Source organism: Gossypium arboreum, chromosome 6, assembly GCF_025698485.1.
Source record: "Gossypium arboreum isolate Shixiya-1 chromosome 6, ASM2569848v2, whole genome shotgun sequence".
Classification (NCBI taxonomy): domain Eukaryota; kingdom Viridiplantae; phylum Streptophyta; class Magnoliopsida; order Malvales; family Malvaceae; genus Gossypium; species Gossypium arboreum.
Genome location: NC_069075.1, coordinates 2,827,428 through 2,842,631, shown reverse-complemented (window position 1 = coordinate 2,842,631; position 15,204 = coordinate 2,827,428). Strand labels below are relative to the sequence as shown.

The 15,204-nt window shown below is 29.9% G+C and overlaps 1 protein-coding gene and 1 long non-coding RNA gene across 2 annotated transcripts; both read right to left on the bottom strand.

Moving 5' to 3' along the window:
* Nucleotides 1-793: 793 nt before the first annotated feature.
* LOC108484982 (lupeol synthase-like) lies at nt 794-15,091 on the bottom strand. The gene is made up of 17 exons (XM_053029426.1): nt 14,777-15,091; nt 12,433-12,618; nt 12,236-12,325; nt 11,894-12,091; nt 8,606-8,690; nt 7,988-8,154; nt 7,717-7,905; nt 7,488-7,601; nt 6,804-6,923; nt 6,587-6,709; nt 6,388-6,486; nt 6,017-6,073; nt 2,839-2,885; nt 2,581-2,724; nt 2,308-2,485; nt 1,290-1,373; nt 794-1,181 (listed from the first exon to the last, which is right to left on the bottom strand). The coding sequence occupies exons 1-17, from the start codon at nt 14,975-14,977 to the stop codon at nt 1,056-1,058; spliced, it is 2,208 nt and encodes a 735-aa protein (XP_052885386.1). The 5' UTR covers nt 14,978-15,091; the 3' UTR covers nt 794-1,055.
* LOC128293865 (uncharacterized) lies at nt 9,037-11,534 on the bottom strand. Its single transcript, XR_008283980.1, has 3 exons — nt 11,166-11,534; nt 10,208-10,249; nt 9,037-9,341 (listed from the first exon to the last, which is right to left on the bottom strand). It is a non-coding gene; the product is annotated as an uncharacterized LOC128293865 (long non-coding RNA).
* Nucleotides 15,092-15,204: the final 113 nt, after the last annotated feature.

Here is a 15,204-nt window from a genome sequence, read left to right as displayed (position 1 = left end):
GGGTATGACATTTTGATACCTCGAAATAAGATCTTTTGCAAATAAGGCAATGTTCGGTGTTCAAAAATTCGAGGAAACGTGCTCTAACTTACTGGGTTTCGATTTTCCTCGTTCACCCTAACTAACCGAATATCCTTTTAAAAGAAGTTAAAATACATCGATTTTAAATAAAAGGCAAGCTCATTCTCAAAAGTTCGAGATGTCGTATCCTAACTCACTGGATATGACGTATCGTTGCCTCGAGATGAGAATGTCTTTAACATTTTAATGTTTATTTTACAAAAGATGGATCGTATTTCAAAGTCTTTCAAGTTCTAAATTTTTGACAATTAAGACACTAATTAATCAACTAGGTACTAATTTTGGGCGTAGCGAGGGTGCTAATCTTTCCTCGTGTGTAACCGACTCCCGAACTCATTTTCTGATTTTCATAGACCAAAAAAATTATCGTTTTAGTAAATCTTAACTTTTATTAAAATGATTAATTTAAGGTGATCCGATTACACCTCATCAAAAAGGATTGGTGGCGACTCCCATTTTTCATTTTCGTTTTCAAATCCAAGTCGATCCCCTTTTGTTCAAAAAATGGTTATGACATATATAGTTGTATTTTATGTTTGTCAATGTATTATTAAAAAAAGATACTCAAACTTTATTAAGAATAAATCAAAAGTTAATGTCTAATAGAGTACAAAATGTAGTTCATAGAATTTTTCTTTTTGAGGGGAAGATCTCTTCCCTCTTTCTTCTTCCTTCTTCCTTCTCTCAACCCCTTATTAATCAAGTTGTTAAATTATTAAAAGATTATTTTTTTCAAAGTAATAAACATTATTTAAGAGTATTTTTACTTTTTACATAAAATTCAGAAAAAACACACACATATATTGAAGTTTGAATCCAAGATACTATAACATCTACCCTTCAACCTTAGATTCCAATCGAAGCTACATCTGATTTTTATGCCAGTTTTCAAGAAACTTATTACATCATTATTTTTACTCAGATCGTAGGTTAACCAATCTATTATACATAATTCTCTGATCCATCCTTATGATTCAAAAGCATATATATTTTGAAGGCCAAACATGGTTGCGATACTCAGCCAGCGCCCACAGTGGAAAATCATTTCTATATAATGCATAGTGTAACATACAGTTCCTCATAAAGACTCCAGCCATTCCCTGCCATTTTTCATTTGATCCAAAAACCACAAAATTAGTAAATATAATTAAATATTTCTTTTCCTTTCCATTTTTTCTAATGATTTATATACAAATATAAAAAGTTACCTTCTGAGGAAAATCACCGTTTGGCAACTGAGAATTTATCAACAATTTTGCAGCTCGATGTCGAGATATAGGATCCCTCTCAGCCTATTTAGTAGCGTATGCATATATCTTATAGTGATTAAGAAAATCAACACACCAATAATTTTAAAATATATAGAATCTTTGTTTTTGGGTACATTAAGTCATAAAATCATTGTTAATTGTACGTAAAGCATGCCTGGCCACTAACAATTAAAGTTATCATTGCTTGTGCAAGATTTACTAAATTCGATTCTTTTTCCTCAATGGGTGTATATACCTTTCATCAAAACCAACAAAAATAAAAGTATTTATAATTATATGTCATTTACGGAGAGAATTAAGCGTGATATGAGATAATGTGCGATTTAGATAAAATATTGTAGTGGATGAGTCGGTTCTTTTGAAAGTTAGGTAATTAATTTAACTTTCAACAGTATTATCTCTTAGAGAATTTTGCCTCTCGTATTCTATTAAGAGTTAGTATATCTTGAGGGCTTGATTCATAGAGTCGAAAGTGTTCATTTGGCGGGTGGTCATGCGCCCATGTACAAACGAGGCGCTCCCTGCTCTACGAACCAGTCTCTCAAGGCATGTTAGCTCTCGAAGAGCACGGAGATAAAACTCTTCCCAAAGACAAAACCTTCTATTGTTGGGGGTTTTGTTGGCTACTCAAGTAATAACACTTGAAAATATCTCCCAAATGAACTGATCCACCTCAGAGATATAAATTTTAAAATTGTATATCAATTTTGATTTAATGCACATGTGATATGTAAACATTTACAAAAATAAATAAATTCAATTCAATTATTTTCATATGGAATAAATTTATTTATTTGTATATGTAAAATTGTACTATATTAATATCTGCGTGGTGGAAAGTAAATCATACTTAAAATTTCAGATTAAACAAAAATCTAAATTCATTTATCATATTATATTATACCATCCTTTCAATTAAATGAAGAAAAGAAAACCTTCTTTAAATATTAATTACCTTTTTGGGACAAGAAAGGTAACTCTCTCCCCAGCCACTATCTTCTCTTTGGGTTTTAAGCAAAAAATCAACTCCTTCCCGAATAGCCAAGCAATTTTCGAAGTTCTTCCCAGCAGCTTTAAGACCTAAGAGTGCAAACCATGTCCCATAAAAGAAGCATATTCCCCAACATCCGTACCTATATATAGTTGTATTTTATGTTTGTCAATGTTATGGAGAAATCCCATCAAATTCATGCTTTGAAGAAATGAAAAGGCCTTATTATGTACTTACCAAGAACCATCAGGGTATTGTATATCTTCCATGAACTTTTCAGCTTTTCTGATGCAAATTTCAATCTCTTGTTCTCTATGCCCTGGGTATAATTTCTTGAAAAGAACTAGTGCCTGGATTGAAGATGAAGTGCACTCTACATACCTGGAGTTTACTTTTGTTTTTTCTCTCCTTTCATTAATATATAATTTTATAAATTGGTTTCTTTTACATTAGTTAATTAATGAAATTTATTAACGGAAAAGATGAGCTTTTTTCTCATGTTCTTTAACTAGATCCTCTAGAAACTCGACTGGATTCAGCCACTAAAAAAATAATTTAAGGTGAAAGTTATTGATAGCAAATGTAATGACATGTATATAAAGACTAATCCAAATATTGAAATAGTTATTACCTCCCACCAGAATCCACCTCCTGCTGGCTCCCAACCTGAGAAACCACCATTTTTACTCTGCAATCATTAGAACAAACTTAAAACAAGATATTTATCATTTTAAGGACAAATTATAACGTGCATTCTATGCTCTTTTGGATATAATTAATCGGGAAAGTTTTATTTAAACTATTAAGGAAATTTTAAGATTCATAATCAACTTGCATTAAAACCAATCAAATTAATTAGAACCAAATCCCCAACATTACTCCATGGAGAAAAGGCTTGTCCTCAAGGTTGAAGTCAGAATCTTGTAGATTTACTCAACCTAGTTCTTTCATAGTTTCAGTTTCTAGTTTTACGTTGGTTAAATGTTCAAATTGGGTCCATCCTTTTTAAGGATTGTTCATATAAGAATTAAACTTTTCAAAATCATTATTTAAAGGGTTTAACATTTACAAAAATGCTTAAATGAAAGTCAAACCTTTCAAAATGGTTAAATAAGGGTCAAATCTATTTTAAAGTACGGACTTCTTAAATATTGTATATCAAATTTAAAATTATGTTTTTATTACATTTTTTAAGCAATATTTGATTTATCTATTATGTATTTTATTCTAAACATGTTAGCATTCTCCTAATTTTAATTACAAATTAAGTTAAAAACGTAAAAAATCTTTATTCAAGCGCTTTTATAAATGTTAAATTCTTTTTACGAATAACTCTTAAAAATTTAGACCCGAATCATTTACATTGATGTCTAGCAGAATATGGTTCATCACAATTATAAATAAGCCCTTCTCCCTTCTCTCTGCATTTCTTCCCTTGATATTTTTTAATAAAAGGGTAGATTAGTTTATTGAATATGCTTTAGTAGTTCCCTTAACATATCCCTAGCCTCGTTACCTTTATAGGTATTTCTAGCATGTAGCATTTGGTGTTTGAACTCAAGCTCTAGCAAGTTTAGTAGCCATGGCTAAATTAGAGGGTTTTTTTTTTGCATTTGAACATCAAATTAATCTAAATCACCCAACCTAATTAAAAATAACTTAACTAATTTATCTAAAATTATTAATAAATCTCTACTGTTCCTATCTATTTTGAATAACCAAATCTTCTAAAAGAAGGATAAATAATTAATTATGAAACCCTAACCAATACGCCCCTCCAATTTCATTTGATAGTACTAGAGTTGCTACTCCTAGCATGTGGAAGGCTGCTAACCTTACTTTATTGGCTCATTAGTGCATAGATAATATCATAGCAAACTATACTAATGAATTAGGAATGTTTTAATTGAACTACTCATATTTTTTAAAATATCATAGCTAAGCCTACTTGTAGGAGAACTTCAGCTCAAGAGGCATCTTCTCATACTTCTAAGTAGCATTGACAATCTTATCATTTTGCAGAAATAGAATTTGAAATATCAGAGATCAATAAGGAGATTAAGCTTACTAAAATATTTATAAAAGTCAAAGATGAAATAAACTAAAATACAATGAAAATGTAAAAATTATATATATTGTACTATTTTATTAGAAAAATTATTTGGTACATTGTTAGGTTGACAAGTGTCCTATAAGATATAGTAAAGTATTAAAAAATATTTACAAAAAACGAAATACATGCCAATTTTAAGACTACGTGTGAAATAAAAAATACACTACTAATGTACTAAATACTCACACATTTTATTATATATAATATTCTTATAGACTTTTTTTTTATTCAAAAGATACATATTTTGAAGGTGAAACATGGTTGCGATACTCACCAAAGCCCACAGTGGAAAAATGTTCCTATATAATGCATAGTGTAGCATACAGTTCCTCATGAAAACTCCAGCTAGTCCCTGCCATTTTCATTTGATCCAAAAATTACATCATCACAAAAATATTATATATATACATATATATTTCCTAGTAATAGTATTATGAAAGTCTTTGTATTAAGAGTCAGATTATATTTTATTCCAGTTACTCAAAAAATAGATAAATTAATTTCTATAGATTAGACCAAAGAACAAATTGTTCCTTTATTGTTAAAAGTTTTATCAATTTCTACTGTTAAAAACTGACGTGGCTGATAAAATAACTAAACAATTACATGCCATGTATATTTCATTCTAACTTACAGGGACCAATTTTTAATAATAGAAATAGATGAAATTTATAACAGAAAGATCAGTTTATTCTTTGATCTAATATATAAAGACTAACTTACTTTTTTTTTAATAACAAGGCAAAATATAATCTAACTCTTAATACAAAAGTATGGTTATCACTTTTATCCCATTTCCTTTCCCTTTTCTCTTAATGGTGTATACATAAAGAAACTTACCTGCTGGGAAAATCACCATTTGGTAGCTGAGAATTTATCAACAACTTTGCAGCTCGATGCAAAGGAGTAGGATCCCTCTCAGCCTATTTAGTAACATATGGGTATATGTATAGTGATAAAGAAAATCAATGTAGCAATAAATTTAAGGTTAGAATATATATATATAGTTTTGGAATAATGCCAAATTTCACCTTCAAACATTAATTTGTTAATGATGTTGACATGGTAGTTCATATTTATTTCATGTTGACATGTTTATCTTATATGTGCCAACAAATAATTTAAAATTTATAAAAATATTTGAAAAATAAAAAATCTAAATTCAAAAAGTATATAAAAGTTCATTTTTTTAAATAGCATGGAGTATATGCGAATTGAATTGCAATGCTAGTTGTTATGTTTAAAAATTTAATATTTTAATCAATATTTTTGTTAAAAAATAATTCAACTCTTTTGAAATATTGATGGTTAAATTCAACTTTTATTTTAAAAGATTGAGGCCAAATTTAATTAAAAAGATAATAATAATCAAATTAAAAATAATGTATAAGCCTTTCTTTATTTGGGCACATTAGGATTATAATAATAAATTTATATTCTAGTCTTTAAGATTTCATCATTTATTTTTATCTCTAAAATAATTTTCTGCCTTCGACTTTCTAAAAATTGGTACAAATATTAAATTAATTATTTTCTGCCTTACTAAAAAATTGGTACTACCTCCCACCAGAATCCACCTCCTACTGGTTCCCAAGCTGAAAAACCTCCATTTTTGCTCTGCAATAATTTGTATCATAGAATATACTTAAGACCAAGATGTTTATCATATAAGGACAAATTAAAATAATTTGACATTAATATATCTTTATTATATGATATGATATGCACTAATTAATTATTGGTATTCAGCGGGTAGGTATGAGTTTTGGCCTCGAAAAATGATAAATTTATTATAAAAACTCTTTCAATTTTGTCAAATCATAAATTAATATGATGGTAAAATCATATTTTATCTTACAAAATTTATTATTTATTTCTAGTTCTCTAAAATAATTTTCTAGTTCCGTCAGTATTTGGATTACAATCTATACCTGTAAAGATAGAAGAACATTGACAGCATCATAGACATGCTCTCTTTCCATTTTCTCACCTACCATTTCAGGTGCCATCATTGAAAAATATAGGCAACACTGCAAAACAATTAACAGGCTTTTAAGCAATAATTTCCAATTGCAAATTTGTTTCAAAATCAAAATGCATTGTGTTTAATTGTAATTAAAACAAAATTACCTTTAAACTTTCTGCAGTACAATCAGAAACTTGCCATCCATGATCACGATCAGAGAACGTCCATGATCCTTTAGAAATGTGTCTAAACATTTTTTTAAAATCTCCTGGAGGATCATCCCTAACCTTAAAATTTTCAACCAAATCTTTCAACCATCAATTCTAAGTAGAAGGTTGGAGAAATTAAAATAGAGGTGAATAAGAAACCTAAACATTAAACCTGTGAGTTCTTTAAGAAACTATGCCCCTTCATCAATGTAGGTCCAATTTCATTAGATAAATTGCTAGCAAGCATAGCTTGGAGAACCAGACTAGCATCCCAAACTTGACTTCCAAAGTTCTGCATGGTGAAATATTGAATATTGAAAATATACAGTAAAATGAACTCTATGATTTCTTTTAATTTTGATATTAATTAAATTAATTCTTTTTTAAAAAAAATCAAAATAAATTAAGTTTGATCAATTTCGAAAATGAACAACTAAGGATAATTAATCACAACTTTAATATTTTTCGTCAATTGTACAAATATTCTATTGGTATAATAACAAGTTTAGCCCGCAACATTTACACATCCTGACAACATTTTATGCCGAATATATAAATTTCGAGGGATAAATTTGTTATCATACCGATCAGAATTATATACAATTGACAAGAAACATTGACACCATGATTAATTGTCCTTAATTGCTCACTTTCAAAAGTTGCTAAATTTTAAGAGTTAAAGTTATCATTATACCAACAAAAATATGTACAATTAACAAAAACATTAATATTGTGATTAATTGTTCTTAATTGTTGATTCTCAAAATTAATAGGGACTAAATTACTTTAATTATTTTTAGAGAGAAATTAATTAAATATGGAAAGTTTATTTATAGTGTTTTTATAATTAGCAAACCTGCATCTTTATTCCATCTTCTCCAACCCAAACATAGTCATCAACCCTAGAAAGATGCTTCTTAAAGTGAATTCCATTTGGATCTTCAACCCAACAAGCTAGCATACATAAAGGCTGCCCAATGTATTATCAAATTTTAATTAGTTAAATAATTAACAATCACTATATATATATATATATATATATATATATATAATATTCAAAATCTATTCTAATTGAATTAGGTTACCTTTTCCACACATCCAATAGTAATATATTTACTGCTTTCGTCTTCATAATGAATGAGATCCATTGTTACTTTAAGAGCTTTTTCTCGTAACTTATTAAAGGGCCAACAATTAAGGAGAGGCTCTGAAAATCTGTAAAGACTATCCCAAAGCAATATTTGAAGCCATGTATGAGGGTAATGAAGATCTTCCTGCATGCAATGTATACAACATTTTTTTCATTTACATTTTAACTATAAATATTGTATCAAACATTATGATTATAAATTTTACCTTTGCACATAAATGTCGCTTTGTACTCCAATCAATTTCATTATATGGTTCAATGTGGATTTCTTCTCTTAATTGTGAAATTAGAGGTGTGATTGGACCCACAAATTTTCTTCCATACAAATACGACATTGGCATGTACGTTAATCGGCAGTAACAAAACATCTTTGCTGCATTATAACATCATCGTCATTAATACGTATGATAAACTCGACGCATCTTATCTTGCGTTCTGATTTAATATCTAAATAATTAAATCTAAAATAAATCAATATTGAAATTATCCAAATTCTAAAATTTTAGTACTCAAAATAATCTAATCCACTTAAACAATATACAGTCAACAAGGGTAACCTCTAAAAATTTTAGGACCGAAATTAAATTATAATTTTTACGATAGTAATAATATAATTTTTAAAGGATTAAATTAAAATTTTATCATTTTTAAGGATACCAAAATACAATTTTATCTTTATTAATTTAAAATTTTAAAAATTTTAAAAGATCAAAATATTCCATTTGAATGGGGGCGGGGGCCCTGCCACCCCTAGATTTGTCCCCGACAGTCAATATATATTATACATATTTTGAATTAATCACAAACAAATAAATATTGTAAACCTGGATGAACGGGAAAATAAGCAGGAAAGAGCCAAAACTCCGGGGGCATTGGATGGCAGCCTGACCATTCATGAACACCCAGTATCTACAACCAAATTAAATAGAAATATTGTAGCACCCCAAACCCGGCCCAGAAGTTATGGCTGGATCCGGCATGCCACATCAAAAACGTTAAAAAAAAAATTTTCCATTCTAAATCCAGAAAATCGTACTTGATGTTCAAAAGATTAATTCATTAAGGGTTAAAGTGAATGGAAGCTGTGCACCAGGTAGGAAACCGGAAAAGAGGTGGTGAGTCCATCGGACTGCTTAAGTACCAAGCTCCCTTCGGATCCAATCCTAGACATGCATACCGCCATTGCCACACCTTAACGTCATGGATATTTCTAAGAAACCGATTTGATTAAGTCATTTTTAAGAAAAGTGATTAATTTTGGAAAAAATACTTTCATTGCGGAAGCTTTGCTTGTTGTCGTGTTATTTTGAAATCAACTGTTGTTTTTGAAAACTTGCCCTAAAGCTATCTAATTTCAACAGTTAAAATAAGTATTACCTATCTTAGTAATACTTATTAAAACCATTAAAAATAATTAAGCGGCCTTATTACATTTAAAAGCCCAAAACCTCAAACGTAATTAAAAGGATGTCCAATTCACCAGAAGAAAATCAAACTTTCAGAACGGGTGGCCACTCCGAATTCCCTCACAGCTCCAAGCCCACTATGGTTGGGGATTTCCTGCGTGGATGAAAATAAAAGGGGTGAGTTTGGGGAAACTCAGTGTGTAAGGAAAAACCCCTTCAAAGCCCAAGTTAGCTCAAGCCTATTGGGCCTAAGCCTATTCAGGTAATAGTGGTACTGGGCCAGAGCCCTTTTCAGATTACAATAAACTGGGTCTTAGCCCCTTATTCAGATAACAGTATGGCCCATAGGCCCATTTCAAAATACATGCAACATCAATAACATATGCAAGCCCATTTGCGGAGACTACTCAACCCACCAACCACTACACTCCACCCGTACCAGCCATACACTCCATGTGGGATAGCTCAACCCACCCAAATTTAACACTTCACATTCTTGACAAGATTGCTCAGTTAATAGTAAATTGAGGCAAAGCCTCCAGTACGTGGACAAGCCACTTTCAGTACTTCCTCCGTCAATATCCCAATCCCATGCATGCAGTAAATAACAACAGTCAAACATGCATTTAAGTCAATTTAACCCTAGGGGTATTTCGGTAATTTATCTCCTAGGGGTAAAACAGTAAATTTTCCACTTTTAAAGGTATTTCAGTAATTTATCTATTTTAGGGTTTTTCATGCATATTCCTACCTTTCACGTACTAGTAGAATCACTACCGAGGGTTCTTACCGAATTGGGCCCATTGGCCCATCATTCCAATTTTGGCCCATTAAGCCCAAAAATATCGAGGGCACAGAAATCATGCACTTTGCAGTCCAAACATTGCAGCTTACCAAAAACATTAATCGATTTACCTCACAGGCATTCGCTTTTCAGAATCTACAAAATACCGATTTTCGGCATTTCGGCTTTTCGGCTTTTGCCGATCTAGACTAAGAAAGAGGGTGTTAATTACACACCTGTTTGCGACGATATGCTGACGAGATCCACACACGAACCGCCTACAATTGGATTACTAACACGTTAATCTAACTATTCAAATACAAACTACGTATTAACCCCTTACAATATTCGGCCAACCACACCTACAGATCATAGTAAGCTTATAAGAAATCAATAAGCAACGCATTAACAAATTTTTGTCAATGTTTACCACATAATCAAAATTTCACTGCAAGCTGTCTTCCTGAGCAACAGTCACTAAGTCATTTATAACTGGAGCTACGAAACTCCAAAACAAGTTCCGTTAATTTTCCCTGAAAATAGACTCATATATCTTTTATCCATAAAATTTTCAGAATTTTTGGTATGGCCAATCAATACCAGATTTTTCTTAAAGTTTCCCATGTTTCACTGTTTGACTAATCTGACCACTCTTCATTACGAATCAAATTTCTCATTGTACAGAATTCAAAATATGTTCTTGTTTATTTCATTAGAAACTAGACTCAATAAGCTTTAATTACATAATTTATTCAGCTTCTAATTCATCTTCCACAATTTATGGTAATTTTCCAAAGTCACGTTATTGCTGCTGTCCCAAGCAGATTTATTACCAAATCACTCTTTCACACCTAACTTGCATGCATGTTATTTAAACATGTACATCACCAATCAATCATCACATATCTATGATTTTACTTAAGTATAATCTCCATTTCATCATTTTGAAGCACAACATGTTAGCCAATTTTTCCCTTTAGCATCTAAGGCACATGCATGTTCATTTGTTTGGCTCAACTTCACCTATCTTCCATTTTTCATCAAAAGAACATGAAACAACAACCATTTCCTTCATTTTAATTCAAGACCAAATGCTCACAACACAACTAAAAATCAAAATATACTTCAAGAGTTAAGGTAGAATCAAGAAAAACTCATGAACCTCAAAATAGAAGCAAGGTACCAAGAACTTACCTTCAATTTTCCTCCTTCTAATGACCGAATACTCAAGAGCTTTCTCCTCTCCTTTCTCTTCTCTAACTTTCAGCTATGATGAACAAAGATGGACAAAACTTTGTTCTTTTCACCCCTTTTTCTTTTAATAAAACTTCATATTTCATCCATTTAATTCTTTAATACAAAAAGACATGAAATTCTTATCATGAAACATTTACCTAACCCATTATCATGAAACATTTACCTAACCCATTATCATGGAACATTTACCTAACCTATTATCATGGAACATTTATCTAACCTATTATCATGAAACATTTACCTAACCTATTATCAATTTGTATCAATTTGTACCATAAATTATGGATATCAAGTGTACATTTTGTCTACAACAACATGATGGCTAGCCACTTCATGTAAAATGGGAGGTTTGTCATGCAAATCCTCCTATTTTGCACTCCTATTTATTTGGCCACTTCAATTTAGCCTATAGCATTTCAAACAATTTCACATAGGTTCTATTTCGTAATTTCACCCCCTTTTTCTTATGGAACAAAAATTAACTAAAATTGACTGGTTCTATCTTAAGCTTGGGCCTTCTAGAGGCCCACTAACATAATTAAACATATGCCAACATTCACAGAATTCCCGAAAATTAGGGCGTTACAAATATATATATATATATATATATATAAAGAATTAAGTTTGATCGTAAATATTGTTGTAAAAGAAGAAAGATGACATACCGAAAGCCAAGTTTTCCCCCAAGAAGAAATAGTAGTGACACCCCCATGATCAAGAATCCATTTTCGGCCTCTCTCACAAGCATTATTGAGGCCACCATCAGGTCCTACTCCCAATAAACGCATACAAATGTAGTTGAGAGCTGTGCAAAACATTGTGCTGTGACCCCCTATGTATAATCCCCATCCTCCATCCTCATTCTGCCATTCAAATCCAAGTTTTAATATTTATTAATACTAGTCCACCGTTTAATGCATATACACCAAACCATATGTTATATATACTCAAATGAAGAACAAAGACACCCTTTGTTTACTTAGAAAAAACAAGATCAAATTTATAACCTGATGACAATAAATGTAACGGAGAATTTCATTGCGATGTTCTGCAGAGAATATAGTATTGAGATGTCCTGTGATATATAAAGACATGACCTGCAAAGATTAGGATAAGATTTGCATAAAAATTTGTGATTTTATGCAAGGAAAATTAGAAATAATATATATAATATGAATAAAGGGAAAGGAATAAGTGGACTGACCAAAGGAGGAAAATAAAACATGGGGCCAGCATTCTCAGCTGGCCAGTGGCCATGTATTGATTGTAGAGCTGAAAATAAGTGCGCACTTCTCTTCACTGCTGCAGTTGTAGCTTCATATGTAACTTCTTCACCATCCTCTATCTTCGATTGGGGAATGGTTTGTTTCATCTTTTTTTCTCTTAGAAACTGCATTCAACATACATGATTTAGCTATAACGAGTCTTTCTAGGTATTTTTCATCCAATTTTTAGTGTGTGAATTGATTGAGAAGATGAAAAGAAAGAGACATTTTACTATTATATATATATATCATAATTTCTACAACTGATTTTTTTAATCAATTTATCTCAAGTATTCTTAAGATTTCTCAAAACCTAATCCCTAAGTTTAGACCAACAAATCCAGATGTATTTTCTATTAGATATTAACTTATAATTAGTTTTCAATATAAATCTATACAAGTAATTATTTGGTAAATTAGAGATAGAAAATTTTTAACTTCACAAGCGAGATTAAAATTTTATTATGTGTCTTTAAGTTGTACTTAAAAAAAGTAAGTAAATAGATTAAACATGTGATAAAGTCTCAACCCCACATGGAAAATTAAAAATTTTCACCACCTGCGTATCAAATAATTACCCAATACTATAAAATTGATTATATCTATAAAAATATATAAGTTCAGAAAAGCATTAAATATTGTCTTAGTTAGAAAAATAGATTAATGTCTATCTATACACCTTCATATAAAAGGAAGGTCAAGAGGAACTTCCTCTTGTCCTTTGTTGACAAGTGGCACACTCAACATGAAGTTCTTTTCTAATATTTTAGTTAAATAGTTGAATTTTAGTTTTATATTATAATTTTTATACTTTAATTTGTAACATAATTTGATGATTTTATTTTATAATATTATTAGTTAGTTTAAATAATTAATATTTTAATTTTTATTAAAATATTACGTTATTATATATCATTTAAATATTCTAGAAGTATTAGAGAATGAAATGTGATTTCTTTTTCCTTCTAGGTTTGCATTCCTTTTCTTTTACAATAAAAACAATGGTCAAATTTTAATTTTGACCCACAAATTATACTAAAACTCAAGATTTAGTTTATATATTTTAATTTTAACATAATTTGGTCTCTCTATTTTTATAATGTCACTAGTTAACCTAAATAGTTAAAACTATTAACTATTTCAATCAAAATACTGCCATCATTTTTTTCTTAAAACACAAGTCCAACAAAAAATATTTTATCATAATGAGTTTGAATAGATATTTTAAGAAAAATCCTAATCAGTATTTATAAAAAAATTTAATGGTAGAAACAACTGAACCACAAATTTTAAATTTAAAAGTAAAAATGTAAAAATATATAAAAATTTAAAATAAAATATATTTTAAACTTTAATTTTTATTTTATAAATTGATATAAATAAATAATCAACCAACTAATTTAGATATAATTAAATTGTGCTGATAATTCTCGCAGAAAATTCAGATGTTCCTCTATTTGTTTATTTTTGCTTTTATGCATTTAATTGTTTTTGCTTTTCAAAGAAAACATTCCAGTGCATTTAATTCATTTTAATCCTCCTGCAGTTTACAGCTAGCAATAAATTTCTGGAAGTTTTTAAAAATATTCATTTTAAACCTCCTTTTTTTATGTCCAGAATAAAACCCTACCCAAGCTTCCGACATGTCTTCCTCATCCGTCACTATCACCATCAACCCAAAAGACACATTGTACAGTTCACAAAAATCTCAAAAAATATAAACATGCAGCCTCTCTCAGCAGTCAAGATGATGAGTTTTAGTGTTTTGTTCAGCACCATAGTATTATCATGCAGATGAAATTTGTTGCAACATTAACTAATTTCCTGCAACTTATTTGATCGGTGTGGGAATGCAAGTTAAACTCCCGATGTTTATCAAGTAATACCCGTTATAAATCTATCGAATTTGAATATATACAAACTTAATTAAATTCGAGTCAAATTTAAATACGAAATCTAATAAATAAATTTATTAGAGTTTGAACTCAAATTTGAATAGTTTAATTATATTTAGAATTGAATTCAGACTAAAAAATAAATATTCAATCGAATTCGAAATTTTAAATTAAAAACAAATAATGCTTTAATTGAAATTGAAAATCGATTTTCTTCTTCACCAAACATACCTATAACTTTTCCAATTCAAAAGAAAGTTTGATGAAATAGTATCACTTCAATAACTCTTTTAACAAAATCAATTAGAAACACCGAATTATTATTATTTTAACAACTTAATCCTACTTTTATATTATTTTAGTGTTATATCAACGCAAAATGATATACCTGCAATTGCCATAGGAGATCAGAACTAGGCTGAACATTGAACCGATTGTTGTAGAAGTTAAGACGAGCTTCTTCAACCTCAGCTCGTTCTTCATCTGTGCCTGCATTTGGATCAAACTTCCATGTTTGTCTTCCCAGAAAATTGTTGGTACTGTGAAGGTAAGGATCGTTGCCACCTTCCCCTATCTTAAGCCTCCACATTTTCTTTCTTGAATTCTAAGTGATAGTGATCAGCTTATCACTAAATAATTTAGTGTTTCATAGTTAAATGGAGAAAATAGGAATGAAAATATGGTTACTAAAAACCTCCCACTTATATAGAGACTTGAAGACAACTACTACTTGCCATTATTAAATGAAGGGCAAAATTTAAGTTGGATAGTCTAATAATAATATTTTTTAGGAATTTTCTTTTGATATTAGACATA